The following is a 21,245-nucleotide window of genomic DNA, read 5'->3' on the forward strand; positions in this document are numbered from 1 at the left end:
TGAGTTAAAAATGACAGAAGTAAGAGAAAAGGATCAGTCTGAATTGTTTGTGAAGAATGCATAGTTGAATGATGCAGCTATTGCAGTGGAGGTTACAAATAGTATTGACATTAGTACTAGTCAGATCACAACTGGAATGCTTAAACAATTTTGGGTCCCTTACCTAAGGAAAGATATCTCAACATTGGAGGCAGTCCAGGAGAAGGTTTACTATGCTAATTCCTGGGTTAGAAGGACTGTCTTATGAGGAGGGGTAAGTAGGCTGGGTGTGTATTCATTGGAGTTTGAAAGAATGAGGGGCAGCATTGTTGAAATATATAAGATTTGTAGGAGAGTTGATAGGTTAGGTGCAGAGAGGTCAATGTCCCCAGTGGGAGAGTTTAGGATGAGATCACATAACCACAGAATAAGCAGTTGCCCATTTAGGACATTTAGAGATGAGGCGGAATTTACCACAAAGGGCAGTCGAGACTGGATCATTAAGTTTATCCAAGGCTGAGATGGACAAATTTTTAATCAGTAAGGTAATCAAAGGTTATGGTGAAAAGGCAGGCAAGTAGAGTTAAGGATTATCACATCAGCCATGATCTCATTGAATGGTGGAACTAATTCAGTGTGCTGAATAGCCTGTTTCTGCTCCTACATCTTATGATCTTATGGGAAAAACACAAAGTGTGTTTGTAGTTTGGGACATAAACTAAAGAGGGTGCCGTGCTGTTTGCTATCTTTCAATTTTTATTTGCTCTGGCCCCACCACTGTTTAAAGAGCTGTTGATTGAAGTTCTCTTCAGGTCCTAGGTGTGAAATTCTGTTGGCCTCGCTCTCCGGATAGTCACTTATATCTGCAGCCATTTCTGATTGTGCAGCCCTCATTTTTTAAAAAATCACATTTTGGAATTACAAGTTTAAAATGTCATCAGTACTTTAGGACTATGACCTATGGCCACGACACAAAGGAGAACTGTTAGCTTCTGACCAGCACCTCCATTACTTCGACCTTTACTTCCCTCAGCAACTGAGGATGCATCCCTTCTGGACAGAATCCACTTTGAAGCACTGCCAGCATTTTTAATGCTTAACTGCAATTGCTATCTTAGCATTTTTTTTTTGTTTACCGCAGATTTGCCAAAGTCATCTTTGCTCTTTTACTTGTTTGTCCTTAAAGCTGAATATTACAATATTCATCTGCTATTTTTGGCAGATCTGCACCCAGAATGTTCTGCTGCAAAGAGGACAAGATTCTGCAGATGATTGAGTTTTGAACAACTCACTAGCTTAGGAATTCTTCTGCTTCCATCTTCTCTATGTTTCTGATAGATACTTGCTTTCAAAGGTAGTCTGCCCTGTTCTTGTTATTTGGTTCACCAGGCAGAATAATCATAGACATCTTTCCTGTGGGAGTCAAATCAATGTCAAACTCGTGTGTGAAGCCTTCCAAATGTCTTTGTGGTGCTTCCCTTAACCTCCACGAGAGCTCACTCAGACTTAAGCTGTCCATGGAAGATTCACTTTAGGAAGCAAATGTCAAGCATTTTAGCTATATGGCCAACCCAACTGAATTGTCACTGTCTCAGAATGGTATGGCATGTCATTTCAGGTGAATACGGGCTTCAAAAACTTTCAAAGGCAGCTTTAGTAAAATGGTGAAGACGATGCTGGTACCCAATGCAAGTTTGATGTTGAGATCAGAGTGGCTATTGTGTTATAGATTCTCAGGCTGGTGGGCAGACTGGCTCCTCTTCATTCTCACAGTAATATATGAAGATTGACAAAAGCTAAACTGCTTTTGCAATTCCTACAGATGTCTTGTCAGTATGGAGAGTTAGAGAGAGTGTGCAGCAAGAGCTGATAGGTTGTGGTCATGGACTGAAACGTTGGCTCAAGATCGAGCTTTCCACCAATAGCACGGTACATCGCTTCCATTTTGTTTCATGCAGGTGGAAAATCCATAGTTGTCACATGTATTAGATGGGATGTGCATGATATAGTGTCCACCCAACTGTACACCGGCAGCTATAGCACAGTCACTGCCGAATAGGTATCTATGACGCATCCCTTTCAAGATCTTATCTTTGCCCGCAGTTATCTCTCAGCTTCAGCAGCTTTCTGTCCATGTGATAGCTTATTTTGATGTTGGGATCATCGACATGTAAAGCATCCGACAACGTTGACAGAGAAGTACCTGAAGAGGTGTGACACAGTCTTTCCCAGCTGCCGGAAATGAGATTCCCCCGCCTTGTCAGACTGATTTTTGTTGAGTCTTTTTAAATTCATCAGAATACATGAGAAGGTCAACATCTTCGAACACTTGTGTTCTCCATTCCCAAAGGGATTGATCTTTTATCAATAGTGCGGCAACCCTTCTGCACATCGTTTGAGTAGTTGGCCAATCTAAAAGCATTTCTCTTTCATCCCGCCGATCATCCGTCTGAAACGATTGACTGTATGGCATGAAATGACAATTTTAATACTTTCCATTAATAGCTTTAGATTATATGTGATACATATTCGCTACTCAACATGCGGCCACAATTTACGATCTCTAGAATAAACGCTACAGCTGCTGATCACAGTTGTCCCTGCTCCCCATTTGGTAAAATGTACTTATCTTCATGATTAAAAGAGCAGTGTTTTTTTTAATCAAGGTGAATGACTGAGAGTCATCTCCACCACTGTAACAACTTTGCCTTCCACACTTGCTAAATTAGGTGTCAGTAATTCGTCAGGCTGCATGCGTTAGGCTTTCTCACTGACAGGAAATCCCAGGGGACTCTGCATACACACATACACACACACACACACACACACACAGTCAGCACAGCCAACGGCAAGTTGAGATAATGGCCGTGAGTGTCAATGTTAATAGGGCCATCTCCCGAGAAAGGACTACACCAAACATAACTGGATACATTCCTGGTCTGGGCAAATCCTAGTGGTGCTGGATCTATGCTGGACACACATTTTTCCACTGCTCTGGCTCAGCTTTGTGTGACATTCCCTCCCCTGCTCCCTGGTTCTCCTTGATTAGTGGTGATCTCGCTCCGCTGTTCCTCGTCGTGACTGGCGTGTTCTCTCCCCATCCTGGCTGCGCTTGTTTGTGTGTGTGAGAGAGAGAGGCGCTGCTCTTTCTCTCTATCTGTCTCTCTCCTCCTCCTCCAGCCCCGGCTCTCTCGCTGTGAGTGGAAGGTGTTTTCATTGAGCAGGAGCTTCGTCCTGACCCCTCTGATCTCTCCCTCGCTCAGTGCTCTCTCACAGTCGCGCAAGTTTGATGGGGAATTTCACACCGCTCCGGAAAAATGCCTGTTATGAAAGGATTATTAGCGCCACAAAACACTTTCTTGGATACCATAGCAACGCGCTTTGATGGGACACGTAAGTTTCTTTTTCTGTCTCAGGTCTGTTTTGCACGTGAAGAGTTCTAAGGGTGTAGGGATGCAGGAATGAAGAGGAAACGCTGCTTGGGGGGGACTGGGACAAGTTAGTCCATGTCCCGGGTATCGGTATTGCTGAGAGATGGGTGTGAACAGCTCGTTCTGGGCGATGCTTGTCAAGCGCGTCGCTGGGAGCATTTCTCCAAATGAATGTGGGGAACGTTTCGTGAAAGAAGCGGCCAGATGGTGAGATGTGAGGAACATTTGTCAGTGTTCACCGGTTTCAAGATTTAAACCGTCAGCTCTTTGACAACTGTGTGGATGATTGACTGTCCCGAGTCCCCGCGAGTTGCTCCATTGGAGCCGATTGTAATCCAGACTCAGGTTCCGTGAGGCACACGCTAACTCAATTGGTGTAAAGGTGTTATACTTTGAGAAATGGGCTTTAATGATTCAGGAGAGATTAACACACTCCCCACTGATTTGGACTAGGAAGTAATGCCGATTGATTTCGGCGATCTGGTTTAACTGTAGTTTTGAAACTCCTTATATTAATTGCTGGGAATACATAACAAGAAATCACAGATAAAATGTCCATGATATTTAGCCTTTTCATTTAAATTGTGACACATTTTAAAAGCCTTCATTCTTTCTTTCAAATTTCTTTTCTAAAGCTATCATGTAACATTCCTTCTCGATGTTGTTCAATATACTTCTAGCGGTGAGTTTACTACCTCTGGCCGACTTTCTAAAATTAGTCTCGAATGCTCAGAGATCGTTCATTGGCTATTTTGCGGGATAAATGAATCTGTTAAACTCCTATTATATGATATTTGTTAAAGGGGTAGTGCTGCTGAAGAGTGCAGGAGAAAGTTGGTGAGTTTGATACAGCTAGAAACCTGACGTTCCTCGGTCTGCACCTTACAACCTAATAATTTTGAACCATAATATTTTTCGCAGTGTGCGCCTTTCAACATAGCTTCTTGTAATGGATTTAAGCTTCTTTGTAAAAAAGAACTCAGCGAGGTGAACCCCAGGTTTTGTGTGTTCGTAAGTTTATTTAAACGTTAGGTAACGGGTAGATTTTGCCATCCGGCTTTCAAAATTGCTGTCCGATTTTGATAACGAAATATACTGAGACTTACGAATCAGATTTAGACCTGCAAAGCATTTATTCAGCTCCCGAGGACAGAATACTTTCTGAGTGAGAAATGGAATGGAATTAACACATCTATTACTGCTGAAACCTTGCTGCCTTAGGATACACCTATTTAATGCAATTAGGTTCTATAATCATAAATAAAGCGAATACGTTTAATGTTTTGACACCCGACTCAGCAAAACAATGCATTGTATATTATCTGACTTCACATCTGAGTGTGTAGGATTGTGTATTTTTCAACGAACAAGAAATATGTCAATAATAGGTGACATAAAGTTAAAACAAAATCAGGCATATTCGAGTATCAGTAATGCATTATAAAGTAATAAAAATAGTATTATGTTAGAAACTCGAAGTTCATAAACTTTTAAATCACTTTACAGTTAGAATATTAGATTAAGTGGTTATGGAAACAATTTGTAGATATTCTGTTGATACATGGTATTAAACCATTTGTTTCACACTACAGTGCACCAGTGTATGGTCTGTCACAGCTGAATAACTCTTGTGAAGCTTCCTTTAACCTATTGGCAAAGGGCAGATTACAACAGAGGGCTGACTTTTCCAAATGCATAGCTGCCAAAATGACAGTATCTTGCTGGGAATACATAACAAGAAATCACAGATAAAATGTCCATGATATTTAGCCTTTTCATTTAAAACTCGTGAATGAAAATTTGATACTTCTCAATGTAATATTTGGCAGGAAAAATTGCTGCTAGCGTTTATTTGAATAATAATTCCATGCATGCATCAAATGATATCCTGATATAATCATACTCACTAAAGTTCACTAGATGGTGTACTGGAAATTCAGTCCTCTGTATTAACTCTAGAACCCATAAAATCTCTCCACTTTGAGAAACATGAGGAAACAATTTTCCTGCTGACTATTTATCATCCTATTTCAGGTTAGGTTTGGTAATCATGGAGTCATAAAGTCATAGAGATGTCCAGCACAGAAACTTTGGTCCAACTCATTCATGCCGATCAGATATCCTAAATTAATATATTTATATTTGCCAGCATTTGGCCCATATCACTCTAAACCCATTCTAATGATATACCCATGCAGATCACGTTTAAATTTTGTCTGTTTACCAGCCTCTATCATCTCCTCTGGCAGCTCATTCCATACAACCACCACTCTCTTTGTGAAAAAGTTGCTCCTTAGCTCGCTTTTAAATCTTCCCTGTCTCACCTTAAGCCAATGCCTGCTAGTTTTCAACTCCCCTACTCTGGAAAAAGACCTTGATTATTCAAACTTTCCATGCCCCTCATGAATTTATAAACTTCTATCAGGTCACCCCTCATCCTCTGATGCTGCAGGGAAAATAACTCCAGTCTACTCAGCCTCTCCCTACAGCTTATACCTACCAAACCTGGCAATATCCTTGTGAATCTTTTCTGCATCCTTTCAAGTTTCAAAATATCTTTCTTACAGGGAGACCAGAATTGAACACAGTATTGCAAAAGTACCCCTGTACTGAATTATATTGTCCATTACAAAGATTAGTTCAGTGATATTTAACCTTAAACTCATGAACCTTTAATAGATGTATCTGCCCATGATAGTGTTAGCAGGAGTGACTACTGCACAGTATTTGTGCAAAGAATATCTTCCATTCTGCTAAATAGGATAGGTTAAGAATGGAACTACCAGGTCAATACCGGGTATTGAGGGTATGCTGGGAGCCACTGGCAGCAGCAGAATCTGTAATGATAATCTGGAACAGCATGGCTTGACATATTTCTCAGATTTCCAGCACCCTCAAACCATGGGAGGTCACACCTGGCACAGAACCTGGTGCATTTGAAAATCAGGTACCAACCTAGTGAAGCTATGGTATGGGGCTCCATGCTAAACAGTGAAAGCAGCATTCTCTAGACTGAGCTAAACAATCAGACAACCAGACATTTTAGTCATTACCCTGCCAATGTTCAACCTATCCAATTTACTGTGTGTTACATCAAGAAGTGACAAAATGAAGCCTTTAAGTACCAACAACATGGCAGGTTTCACATTGAAGATTGTATGGCACTGAACTATCTGCACATTTAGCTAAGCTGTTTGCTTACTGCTACAACATGGGCATCTATCTGGCAATGTGGAAATAGAATCATAAAATGAATGCGGAATTAAAGAAGCCACAAGTCCAGCACTCTGCAAGAACCACCTAGCTAATACCACTGCCTTGCATTTCATCACAAATTACATTTTTTTCTCTTCATATGCTTGTCAAATGCAGTTTGAAAGCTCTAATTTAACCATCCTCCATTAGACAATTGGGTACAGTGTTGCACTTCCTAACAAATTGCTGCACGACAAAAAAGTAAACCCGAAAAGTGGAAAATAAACTGTTCTGCCAATTGTCACCTTATTGGTCAATGGCCAATCACTAGCAGAGTGATAGAATGAATAATCAACAGTGCTTTAAGGCAACAATTAGTCACTCATACAGAATTTGGTGGCAAACTCAGCAGGTCTAGCAGCATCTTTGGAAAGAAAACAGAGTCAACATTTTGGGTCCAGTAATCCTTCTTCAGAACTGACATTTTTGGTTTACTTACTCACTAGTAATTGTCTCTCCAAATTTCAGTTTAGATTCTGCCAAAATCACTTGCATTTAGTAAAAATCAAATTCATGGTGTACACATGGACACAGGAACTAAATTTGAGAAGTGAGATGACCGTAATAGCTCTTGACATTAAACCAGCATTTTAATAAATGGAGAAAATCCTCTCATGGCTGAAATTATTTATGTGATTGTGTGAGATCAAAGGCCTCAATATATGCATATTGCTGTAGAATTTCTCAGGGCATTGATGTTTTTAATCAACATGTTCATATGTCTTACAATATAATCTGGAGTAGGTGGGAGGAGTAGGGATTCTATCATTGCACCACAAGGGCCCAAGTTCTCAGAACACATTTTTTAAGTTAATAAAACTTGAACTCAGGCCTCCTGGCTGAAATAAAAATCAAAAGAACTGAGGATGCTGTAAACCAGGAACAAAAACAAAGTTGCCAGAAAAGTTCAGCAAGTCTGGCAGCATCTGTGAAGGAAAAAAACAGAATTAACATTACAGGTCAGCTCTTCTGAGGAAGTTCTCAGGAAGGGTCACCAGACCCAAAACATTAACTCTGTTTTGTCCTTCACAGATGCTGCCAGACCTGCTGAGCTTTTCCAGCATCTTTGCTTTTGTTCCATGTTTTTGTTCCTCCTGATTCAGAGGTAGAGACTCTACCATTATGCTGCAAGGATCCCCATATTTCTCAGGACAGCATTGTAGATCAAATTATATTCAGCTGCCTCATTATGGACCTCCCCTTCATTGCAAGTTCCAGAGTGAGGTTCCCTGCTAATGAATTACACAATGTTCAGTTTTATTTGCAATTTCTCAGATAATGAAATAGTTCATTCTAAGCAAGCCTGGATAACATTAGGGATTGTTCTGATACGTGGCAAATTACGTGCTGTGCAAACATCAACCAATGACCATTTCTAACATGAATGAGCTTAACTATGTCATTTTGACATTCAGTAACATTATCACCATTAAGTCGTCTCCTGGCTGCTTGGAGCTCTCCACCACAAGGTACAAAGGAAAATGTGTTGGAAGAGACCCCATTTGGGTGACAGGGTGTACATGTAACAACACTCAATAGCTCTACACAATCCAAAACAAAGTCATATGGTTGATAAAGGTCTCATAACATTCACTCTTCCGCCATTGGTGTACAGTAACTATGAATAGAGTGTTCTGAAACAAGTTGCCAAAACATTTTTTGCAGCATTGCCAAAGTCAAAAACCTCCATTACCTAGAAAGACATAGATAATAGTTGCTAGAGAACATAATCAGCTTCAGTCATACATAATTGTGCTAGAACATATATCACCATGCTGGGCCACAATTTGAGAGCTTCCTATCTAACAGCATTATTGGATTATCTTCACCCATATTAACTAGACCAATTCAAAAAGAAGGCAAATCACCAGTTTCATATGGCAACCAGGATGGCCAAGAAGAGGTGATCTTGCTATGGTGCCCACAAACTAAAAATACTCATAAAATTGGAGCATGAAGGAATATTGAGATCGACGTGGAAGAACTACTTGATAAACTAAAGTGACTTAAAAACTTCAAATTCCCATAGCCGAACAGTATGCATTTTAGAAGGATAAAGGATAAAACAGGAAAGTTTGTGATTACCTGTTATCACTCTAAAGGAATCTTAGGCCATTGTTGACTTTGTGTAGGACTGGAAGAAAACAAATACAATATATTTAGAATTGGATACCACCATAACCTGGCCTGTTATATTTGAATTGGCTTAACATTAGTAAAAGGATAAATTCATTAAAACTATTCTGACAGATTGATGGAATCAGCATAAATAGATTTAGTTTATACAAATTATGCCTCATGTAGTTTGCTGCCTTCTTTGAAGATCTGATAGATATACATAGATGGTAAAACTCTTTCTGACAGTTTGTTTGGACTTTCAAAGTCTTTGACAAAGTTTCACTAAAGACTAAAAACTTCTAAAAATAATCATACGTGGAATGCAGAAATGGGTAAAAACTAGTTCAGAACAGAAAAACAGAGAATACTAGTGAGGAATGAAACACAGCCCAAATGAGTCAGTGCTTGAATTTCTTTTGTTCTAAATCTACATTAACGTTCTAGATGGTAAAATGGAAAGTAAATTTCTAAAACTTTCTGACGAGAATAGAAACAGGCCATGCAGTTAAAATTTACAGAGGAGTTTTAAAACAGCTGGGCACACAAAGTAGCAAAGTAATCCATCACTTCTCATGCCTTGAAAGAAATGGTACAGCAAACTCTAGGATGTATAATTAGAACAGGTTTAGTGGGTGGTTATCTCAGTTCGCTGAATGACTAGCTTGCAATGTAGCATGATGGCAACAATAGGGGTTCAATTCCTGCACTGGCTGAGGTTACCATGAAGGACTGTCAACCTCTTCACTTGTGGAGTGGTGACCTTCAGATTGCATCACCACTAATGCAATTTTACATTTTGTAATTAAAACAAGCAAATGCAGATCTATTGAAATTTTGTGAAATCTACATAAAGAATTGGTTAAACCACACTTAGAGTATAGGCTGTACTTTCCTGTACTGGACAATACTTTGTTGGCTGCCTGATAAGTATAGGAATTTGGAAACAGGAGTCGGCCGTGCAATCCCTCAAGCCTGTTCCATCAATCACATCAGGTCAAGACTGATCTGTATCTTAAATCCATCCATTTGCTTTGAATCTGATTCCTCCTGACTGAGCAAAAGCCTAGTGATATTGTCAGTGGATGATTAATCCAGAGATGCCAGGCAATGTTCTGGGAACCTGGGTTCAAATTCCATCACGGTTCAGCCAGTTGTGCCAAAATCCTGTGAATAAATAAATGCTAAAAAAAGGACTTTAATAGATTGCTATTGAGATACTACCCATTTTGCTGCACTACCCAAAATGAGCTTCTACCCCACTGTGCTCAATTCTTGTCACAGAATAACAAATTGCACTTTATTTAAGAGCGATATTGGAAGGCACTGTTAATTGAATGGGAGTTGGCATAAATTAGCTTCATCTCACAACAATCACGTGAACTGTCCACAAAATCCTCTATATCCATAATCATAGCTTCTCCCACGCAAAACTTCAGAACCGACAGGATATATAATGGTATATGAGTTTTGGATATCACCTTTGATTTGGTTGGTGGTGTCAGGTGTTTGCTTGTTGCTCTTAATTGTGCGGTAGACCTGCACACAGCCAATTAGAATAAAAAGCAATAAAATATTACCAGCAAATGGCGGTTGAGGACCCACTTTTTGTCTGTCATCAGGGTTCCGAAGCCTGCTGTAAAATTCAGCCTGTTTAAGATAGCATGACAGGCACTTTGAAATGGATTAGCTATGAAACATGGATGAAATTTCAGAAGAGATGCCTAGAGAGGAGACTTTATGAACTCATATGTTCACTTCTTATTTCTTTAGCAGATCCGTGGCCAGCTCTATAGCCTTTTGATCTGATGATGCGTGTGTGTGTGTGTGTGTGTGTATGTGTGTGTGTGTGTGTTTCTTGCAGTGTAACTGAAATCAGAGCGATCATCTGTGAAATTGACAATGATGGTAACTATAAAAGAGATACTCTTGTAGATTGTTAAACTGAGGCTTTTAATTACCTTTTGATAGACATCAACAGGGGGTCATTGAGGATCTATCAGCTCCCCTGTAGGTAGCCATCAATAGGTAATTAAAGAGCTGGCATTTAGCAATTGATACAACAACCACTGGCCAGATTCCATTTTTGTCAATTTCACAGATGGTGGCTCTACATTTTGCTACATGGAATCAAGTACTATACTTTTCCTCACCATGGCAGACACGTATTCAGATTATTTTTAAGGCAAACTGTGGATCTACCTTAAATTCTCTGAAGAAGAAAACCCAATATTTTAGCTGTATAATAGTTGAAAAAAAAATCTGGTGACTGAATTATTAACCAGAGAGATGGTGAACATCCCTCCTATTCAATTCATTGATAGTTAAGTTTCTTAAGTAATTTGGGTGATTATGTTTTTATTCCTCTATTCATTCGTGGGACGAGGGTATCGCTGGTTAAGCAGCATTTATTGCCCATCCCTAATTGCCCAGAGGGAAGTTAAGAGTCAACCACATTGCTGAGGGACTGGAGCCACATGTAGGCCAGGCCAGGTAAAGATGGTAGTTTCCTTCCCTAAAGGACATTAGTGAACCAGATGGGTTTTTCCTGACAATCGACAGGATTCATAGTCATCATTAGAGCCTTAATTCCAGATATTTATTTAATTCAAATTCCATCATTGGCCATGGTGGGATTCAGACCCTGGTCTCCAGAACATTATCTGTGTCTCTGGATTAACAGTCCGGTGATAATACCACTAGCCTATCACCTCGCAGTTCTTAATACAAAAGCAAACTATTGGAGGATAAAAAGAAAGGATACTGCAAATACTCAACAGGTCTGCTCACATCAATGGGAAGTGAAACAGTTCATTTTCAGATCTATGACTTTTGTCAGGACCTGGAGAAATTAGAAACAGAATCAGAAATTGTTGGAAGAAGTCCCAGCAGGTCTGGTAGCATCTGTGGAGAGAAAGGATAGTCAACGTTTAAGGTTGCGTGACCCTTCTTCATAACAGGAGAAACCAGAAATACTAGAGGCTATATAGAAGCAAATGAAAGATGAGACACCTTGGGAAAAGGAACAAAAGGGAAAATCAGAAATGATAGAATAGAGGGTAGGTGAGATTAAATGGCAAAAGCTTCCAAGAGAGTTTGATTTTACAAAACACTGGTTGCTAGAAATCTGAATTCTAAACAGCAAATGGTGGAAACAACCAGCGGATCTTTTTAGCATCTGTAGAGGGAAATAATTTGACATTTTACATCAAAGATCTTTTCATTGTAAGAAGAGCAGCAAACATCTTCCAGTGTAGCTGGTCCCAAGATTAAGGGAAAAGTGCCATAAGGACAATTGGATCTGTAGTCTACAAAGAAAATGATTGAGGATTAGGAAACTCCTTGAGTTTTTATTGAATTTTAAATGGCACTAGTTGATGTGGAGTTTAGTCATGGAAAAGTGTAAAATAATCATTTATATCTTGGTGTAATTGTCACTCAGCTTGTCTCCCATTCTTTCATTCTTTTTGCCTCCCTGTTTTTGTTTGTTTTTCTGCCTCTGATTCTCATTCAGTTTCTCTTCTTGTTATTTCTCTCTCTTTTAGTCTGTACTGTACTTCCCAGATCAGCGTTGTTATAGCAACAGCTGTGAGTATTGTTGTAAAGGTTTCTTGGACCAATAATCACACAGAACCACGAATGTTAGATTTCTAATAATAACATAGTAACAGTTTCAGACTGGAGAAGACTTTCAGTCCGACTAGTCCAACTATTGCAGTAAATGAATACTGTGATACTGAGTCTCATATGTTATGAAGAACTTTTTCCTACTACCCACTACTTTCTTGTTAAAACTTTCCTCCCAATGTCCCAATGGTAACATTGTATGAGTTAAATGCTGTTCACATTGATTTAATTTTTGAATGTTTCATGTCAGCATCATGGGGAGTTTGTTGCCAAAAGAGCTATCAGGGCATTTGAAAATGTATGTTATTTATTTTGTCTTCCCAGAAGGGAATGTGTTCAGCCATGGACTAAAGGCCAGTGTGAGCTTTGGTGATTTAGTGAGATAAAGTGGTTCATTTTCATTGTTTTGCGCAGCATTGAGAGGATGCTACTGGCCGTCAATTTGGAAACAATCACCATAGCAATGTGACGGCTTCATTTTGAAAGAGGTTTACCTCTACATGTCCAAAGCACCCACCCGCTTTCAATACACTTGTCAGTTTGATACCTATTGTTTACCTGCCAAATCTTTATGAACCCAGAGCATCAAAAATCTTTCACTACCAGAATTGGTAGCTGATCCATACACTCTGTTGGTCAGTCTCTTAAGAAGCAGAATCAACCCCAAACTGTTAGCCTGTCATTTCTTTTATTCCTGATTATCAATTAGAGACACTACCTATAGCTTACAGAATGGAATAATCATACTAAACTCTCTTTCTGTTTGTTACAATATACTGTTATCACATAAATGCTATAATGTGTTGCTGTGAGTCATGACCTCTCTTATTGCTGTATTTGTGCCACTACATTAGCACATTCACAACGTAAGTTGTGCATATACCTTTACAAAATTACTTTTGTTGGAAACAGCCTTCCAGAAAATCAGTGAATCCAGTCCAGAGTACTAATGTTATCGCTGGGTATCTCATATTTAATAGACCAAAATACTTATTTACTATCATTTAAGAAATTCATTGCAGGGAGATGAAGGCTTAGTGCACTACTTTTGAGCCTTTCAATGGCATTCTGTCAACATTTATATACCACATGTTACACTGCACAATGCGCCTGAAGGCATTTGATACCTAGGTTTGATTAACTAAAAAATATTGATTTTGTAAACTGTCAGTATTGGCAATCTCTGAGATAATACCACTACTATGCGGTATATTCTCTGAATTTACCACTAATTTTGAGAGTGAATGTTTAAATTTGTTTACGCTATGTCTGTTATGTGACATTATACAATTGTATGCCCTATGACATTTGAGCTTAATGGTGCCTGGGCTCTTTGTCATCAGTTTTCATTGTGTAATCCTACTCCACCTGCTTGCCACAAGGTAGCTGGAAACTTTGGAAACAAATGTCATTGAATTGTTAAGCATAAATTAGTAATTGAAGAAAAGATCTGCAACCTGATTTTTGGGGCAGAACTTTTTGTTGGAACTTCTAGTAACAACCACTGCATGAAGGCATAAAACTGAATTCAATCTTAGCGTTCCATTGATGGCAATTTTGGAAGTGAACTACAACTCTAAAACTCACTGCCAAATTTCAGTGACTACATGTAATAACCTCTTCATGTACCTCTCAATATGATTAATGAGCATTGTGCATGTATAGGTGTAAGAGTGTAATGGGTCCTTGTCTTGATTTTACTGTTTGCTGGCATATGTGCTGCATGATTCAAATGGAAATTCCATTCAGGGTCAGAAACATTATTAATACCCCAAGTGGATTGAAACATATGCACTTATCTTTAGATACCTTCTGCACTGCAAGCTCATGAACAGAGGCCTCCTGTTAATAACCTTTCCAGGAATTCAGCAGCAAAGGGGATTCACATGGAAACCAGCAGTTATTGTGCAATATTTTGTGATTTAAATGTTCAGCAGCACAGCCAGATGTTTTGCCAGTTGGCATGAAAAGGTAATAATGTAGGGCAACTAAGGTGCCAGGTGGGTGAGGTAAGATGTCAAATGTGTGGGATGCTACATAAATGATGGTGTGCTTAGAATGGATGTGATTTTGGATTTGGTAGAGGATTAGGCCACTGTAGGGAGGAGGTTTGGATTTGAGGCAGGGATGGGGGCAACCTTACTATGTTGTGTCCTCAGGGTATGAGACTGGCCTCTGGGAGTGTTAAATGCAACTGGAAAAGGGCATTAGCAGTGTTAGGTCTGGGTTGTTCAGACTCGCAACTGGGATTGTTGGGTCTGAGTGGGTCAGATTCAAACAGGATTGGTTGGGGCTTGGGAATCGTGTTGAGTTGGAATTGGGATCTGGTGTGGATGGTTGTCAGGAGTCAAAGATGTCTAAGGATTTAGGGAAGGTGCAATGGACAGGGAGATCAGTGGTGAGTCAGTTATGAGGTGAGGGAGTAGGGAGGAGATCAGCTTAACAGTTATCACGAGTAACTTTTAACTTAGACAAAGTAGATGCATCTAAATTCTCTTCTTCAGGGTTAGGGGTTATAGGAAGAAGGCAGGAGGACAAGTTTGAGAAACATATCAGCTATGATCAAATAGTGGAGCAAAATTGATAGGCCGAATGGCCTGATTCTCCTCCTATATGTTGTGGTACTGTGGACTCTGGGAATGTTCTAGATGTAGGGGAATTGCCCATTGGAAAAGTCAATTTCATCAGCAATTTCCAAAGAATTGGCAATGTCTGGGACTCTGCATGGTTGAGGCACACCACTCCAGTCTACACAGCTCTGACTCTCTGGCCATCGGAATATCAATAGTGTTGATAAACCCTGTAGCTCAATATCAAGTGATTGCTGGAATGATATTGTGCACTTCTCCCTGTTGTATATCACTATGATCTCATGAATATTTCAGGTTATTTAGCAGTGAAATAGACAAAGTTGAACTGACAACATAAAAGCATAAGCAAGCCTAGAATGAAAAAAAATCTAGCTATTCTTTTTGTAAATTTGCACTCTCCAATGTACCATGTGCAATTGTTTCACATTTGTGAAAAGATTGCTTATAATTGTGGCCTAAATGCCAAATTGCTACGTTTTTTACTTTTTGTCCTTTGTTTTTGTGTTTTTGTTTTTAATCCTCTTTTGTAATGATTCTGTGTCTATATAACTCAATGTAATACCTGTTTTGAAAAAAAAATCACAATTGAATTTTCTGAAGCATAAAGCTAACACTAGAATTCCGAAATGAAAAAAACATAGTATTTTTTTGAATATGACTAAATCCACGTGGGTTGGAGCAGACTCGTAAAGCAGCGAACATGAATAGAAAAATCAGGTATAGCCTTGCCACCAAATCACATTCTTATCCCACATGTTTTGGGAAAGTGTTATCACTGAATTTGTTGTAATATGTCATAAAGCCAAAGAACAATTTATATTGTTTGACTCTGCCTTGCTGCATAATTCAAGGGGCGTTTTCATTTTTCCAACAGTAGGGGAGGCAATGACCTAGTAGTGTTATTGTTGGACTGTTAATCAAGAAACCCAGATAATGTTCCGGGCACCTGGGATCGAATCCTGCCACACCAGTTGATGGAATTTGAATTCAATAAATACCTGGAATTAAGATTCTAATGATGACCGTGAATCCACTGTCAATTGTCAGGAAAAACCCATTTGGTTCATTATTGCCTTTTAGGAAGGAAGCTGCCATTCTTACCTGGTCTGGCCAACATGTGACTCTAGACCTGCAGCAATGTGGTTGCCCTCTGGGTAATTAGGGGTGGGCATTAAATGCTGCCCGGCCAGTGATGCCCTCATCCCATGAATGAATAAATGAAAAAGGAATAAACATAAAAAGCAATAACAGCATTTTGCATTTAAGGTGGTAAAATATCTCAGTCAATTCTCAGGAAAAAAAATGAGATAAAATGTGACACCATACCGAAGATCAGTTAGGATATTTGTCTGAAAGCATCAGCAAAGATGTAGATATAAAGATGGATATAAAAGGGGGAGAGAAAGGTGGAGAGGCAGAGAGGGCTGGGGAAGGAATTACAAAGCTTCGGGTGAAGATCCTTCTGGACTTTGAGTGTTTGATAATTCACATATTGTTCACATTCCTATAGAGAACTTTTAGAATGAGATATTAGTTTGGGTGCTTTTTAATGAGTTAGGGGTACGTCTCATCAATGCATCTACTACTCAACAAGTAAAATAATATGCAGGTCTTGTTTGAGCCTTGTTGATTTTGCTTTTATTTTCTGATATGATCATGGCTGAGATGAAATACTCTTTGGTTGCGTCAAAATTATCAGCATTTTCAGTGGCCATACTATGCTTCACAGAAAGCTTGGATAACAAAGTGTGAAGCTGGATGAACACAGCAGGCCAAGCAGCACCTCAGGAGCACAAAAGCTGACGTTCCAGGACTGGACACTTCATCAGAGAGCTTTATGCTCTCTTCACTGAAAGCTTTATGCTTTTATTTGGTCACCGCAAAATTCAGTTCTGTGAACCAACACCGAATAGTGTTGAGAATAAGGATTCTTGCCAGTTCAATGTTAATTTGATAAAGGTACATTATTAAAAAGGTAACCTTACCACTAAATTATGTTGTATAAAAATAACATTTATTGTGTTAAAAATAATGTTTTTACACCTACAATAAATATACTCACAATGCATTCCAGTACTTGATTCTGTCATATAGGTACAAATTACATGGCTGATATTAATCAGACAGAAGTTTTCGTTGTTTGCATAAAGAATGCTAATATATTTTTATTAATAGTGCCTATTTTGCCAAACAGATAATTTGCTTATGCAGTTGATTTGTCTAACAATTGGGTAATACATGTCCTATAAACATTCTGAAATACATGAGTATTTTGAGTTACATTTTTAATGTAAATTTTACAGTCTTTTGTAACATTTCTCATTATAATTCTTCCCGAAATGTTTAGTCATAATAACACAAATTGTATTTTAATGCTATTCAATTTAACACATTTTCATTTAACATTCAAACTTGAAATGTAATATTAAAATGCCTGAGCACTAAGCAATTAGCATTTCTCTTCCCATTAAAGATCCAGAAAGGGAATTATTAAAATAATAGCCTTAATTGCAACTCATATACTTTTGTGGTAAATAATGTGTGTGTTTTACTAGTTGCTTGCTATTGCTCTTTGCTGATTTTATTCATGCTATTGAGCTTACAGAAAATTACACATAACTTTAAGTTATGTATATATGAATGTGTTTTGTACCTGAATGAAATGCTAAATTTTATAAATCACTTTCTGTAACCAAAGGAACACATTTTAAGAAAGTGGATTTGAATACTCGTGCAATATAATTGTCAGTATTATCACCTTGTATTGAATTCCTGGTGTTCTCATTTAATTTAACATGTTTCCTAATTTTACATCAAGAAGATGTACATTGATGAACTAACAAAATACACTCAGCTTTCTGATGTTTTGACCTAAGTACATTTCTGGGGGGAAAACAAACAAATGCATCTATGCAACGAAACCCTGAAATGTATCATATTCTTAGGCGACTTAATAGGGTAAATATTGAGGGGTTGTTTCCTGTTGTGATAGAGACCAGAGAACATAATCTCAAAGTGAAAGGTTGTTCATTTAAGACAGAGATGAGGAGAAATTTCTGCACTTGGAGGGTAGTCAATCTGTGAAATTCTTCACCACAAAGGGCTGTAGAGGTTCCGTTGTTAAATACATTCAAGGCTAAGACAAGCAATTTTTTAATTAGTAAGGAATTCAATGATTGTAGCTTAAAAAACAATACTATACAGTTGAGGTAACACAGTGTGGAGCTGGAGGAACACAGGGGGCCAGACAGCATCAGAGGAACGGGAAAGCTAACGTTTCGGGTCAAGACCCGTCTTCAGAAATCTGAAATCAGAAATTTTTAGATTTCCTCCAGCTCCACACTTTGACTCTGACTCCAGCATCTGCAGTCCTTGCTATCTCAATAATACAGTTGAGGTTTGTCAGATCAGCCATGATCTCATTGAATAGCAGAACAGATCAATGGGATGAAGGGCTTACCTCTACTGCTATGCCTTAAGGTCTCATAGGTACATTTTATGCTCCTTAGAAGTTGACGCTTGATGTTCTCTATGCAACGTGATAGGTCTAAGATATCATTTTGATTTATTATTTAGAATGACAGCTACTCCTGAATATATAAAGTAAAACAATAATACTGTCATAACAATTTATGTTCATGTTGAAGAATGTGATAAAGTGGTAAGGTAATAAATGCTTCACTATGTTATTAGAAGCATTGGTCCTCATTCGTGAATAAATATCAAAAAGCAACTGTGACCGAAATTTCTGTGTTTTATTTATCTTAGAATACAAATGGTTTTTAAGCCACTGGTAACTAGCATTTGAGAAAGAAAGTTTATGATTTACAATGACATATATTAACAATGGAGCTGGAATTTTCATCCCTGCTATGCCCCATAGATATCTGCCATTAGGGATAACAGTGAAATAGTGCATAAGTCTACAACATGATCTCTTCTTTTACTGCACATGACATGTTATTCAGAATGTCAAATCAATGTTCAGAAATCTCCAGATGGTGAGAAGTGGGAACTTCATGAAATATAGAAAAGGAGTTTCAGATGACACCAAATAGATGTGTCCTTTGATTCTTGGCTGCTGCCCCAGATCTGGAGTCATTCATCAATAATTTCACACTGCAGCATTGCTAATTAGCAGTTGTAGACGCTTAGAAGGCCAGAAGAAGACAAAATATTGGCTTTAGGAGATAATGGGAACTGCAGATGCTGGAGAATTCCAAGATAATAAAATGTGAGGCTGGATGAACACAGCAGGCCAAGCAGCATCTCAGGTGCTCCTGAGATGCTGCTTGGCCTGCTGTGTTCATCCAGCCTCACATTTTATTATCTTAAAATATTGGCTTTGATGCTTTGTAAGTGTCTTTGTATTTTGTGTCAAGCTTCTAAATCAGTTTGTTATTGGAAAGGTTTCTTCAGGTAGCATATTCTGTATATGTTCCTGAAGTATCGAATATGGGTTTCCCTCTGGAAATCAAAATTATTATAACCCTTGTGGGAGGAAGAAAAGAGGATCAATTGAAGATTGCCAAATTAAGGAAGTGTCATGGGAGGCATGTATTGGCTCAGTGGTTAACACTGCTGCCTCACAGCCCCAGGGGTATGAGTTCAATTGCAGCCTAGAGTAACTGTCTGTTTGGTGATTTTTCTCTGCATGGGTATTCACCGGGTGCTTCAGTTTCCTCCCACAGCCCAAAGGTGTGCAGGTTAGGTGGATTGGCCATGCTTATTTGCCTATAATATCCAGCGAAGTGCAGATTATGTGGATTAACCATAGGAAATGCTGGGTTACAGGGATAGGGTTGGGTGCATTCTCAGTGGGTTGAATGGTCTCTTTCTGCACTGTAGAGAAACTATGTTTTGATTGAACTTACTGAATCTTTCTACCTAGCAACCTAGACAGTGGTGGACTTAGCTGAATTGTCATGAGGAATTCTGGGTGCATCCATACTGTACTTAATCTTAGATTTGGTCTGTCACTGCTAGTGCCAATGAAGCTAATTTCACCCCTTTCATTTACTGTCTCAAGTTAATTGCAGGCATGGGGAGGGAACCTAAAAAGCCAAAAATGGACAAATTCTCTCATGTCCATTCTCTGTTGCATTGTATCTATTTCATCAACCATAAAGTGGAGTGTTGCTGGAGAAATGCCCTTCTATCATGTACCCCACACTCTACTTGCTACACCCTGTTTGGTTTTCCATTTAGTTTGATTTTGACTACTTGCATCACCATCACTGTTCAACCTTGAGGAAAACTTAAAACAGTTCTAAATGCTTTACAAAACTTATCAAAAATGTGGAAGAACCTATCACTCCCCACCCCTCAATTCAACCACTGAGTTTATAGTCAGCCAATTCTTATAATCTTCACCACACAAGTTTGAGGAAGGGTCACCAGACCTGAACGTTAACTCTGTTTTTTTTCCCCCTTCGCCGATGCTGCCAGATCTGCTGAGCGTTTCCAGCAGTTTTGTTTTTGTTCCTGATTTACAGCATCCATAGTTCTTTCAGTTCTTCTAGCCTCCATGTTCTTTCATGAAGTAACTGCAATGAGAGCTGAAGAATCATTATGGAAACTAGTTTGACCCAGAAATCGTAATGCTCAGTCAGCACAGTACAATTCTGTTAGATTTCCAATGGACCTTAAACACTTTGGACTAGTATCTTTCAGATCTGAGAATCTTCTCATATAAATTAATCAGAGGCAATTTTCTTGCTCTCCGAATGGAGAATCTATATAAACTGAAGATTGGTACATTTTAATTATTGTTTGATTCTAGAATATGGAATAAGGTGGCAGATTTTTAAAGGTAGGGATTCTTATGGACCTATTTCTGAACCTTGAATTTCTCCAGCAATTCCTGTTTTTGTTTCAGATCTGCAGTGTTTTGTTTTACATCAGTAGTCTAAAGATTTTATACTTTAAAAATCAAGTAAAACTCAGCCGAAGCAATCGGTAACACAGATCCAAAATATTCCATTTACCAAATATGACATGACATTAATGAATGTGGCTTTCCTATGGATAACATTGCTTCAACAAATTTTTCTGACTGTTTGAACCCTGTGTTGCACTGCAAGTATACGAATGATTGAATATAACATTTACAGATATCAGGATCTTACATCAGGCGCAGGAACCCACTGACACATTAATGAGGAGATATTCATCCTTGACAGCTACTCAGGATGCCTCATGTGCATCTTAAGCACCCTATGCAAATGATCACCCTTTTTAATTCTCT

The 21,245-nt window shown here is 38.7% G+C and overlaps 1 protein-coding gene across 1 annotated transcript in view; it reads left to right on the forward strand.

The window, feature by feature from the left end:
* The first annotated feature begins 2,826 nt into the window (after window positions 1–2,826).
* Window positions 2,827–21,245, forward strand: part of kcnh8 (potassium voltage-gated channel, subfamily H (eag-related), member 8) — a 381,437-nt gene continuing 363,018 nt past the window's right edge. Inside the window, exon 1 of the mRNA XM_048548228.2 lies at window positions 2,827–3,372. Within this exon, the coding sequence (XP_048404185.1) occupies window positions 3,297–3,372 (76 nt within the window). The 5' untranslated portion in view covers window positions 2,827–3,296. The remainder of the gene's footprint in view (window positions 3,373–21,245) is intronic.

The sequence above is a fragment of the Stegostoma tigrinum genome, chromosome 2 (genome assembly GCF_030684315.1).
Source record: "Stegostoma tigrinum isolate sSteTig4 chromosome 2, sSteTig4.hap1, whole genome shotgun sequence".
NCBI classification, from domain to species: domain Eukaryota; kingdom Metazoa; phylum Chordata; class Chondrichthyes; order Orectolobiformes; family Stegostomatidae; genus Stegostoma; species Stegostoma tigrinum.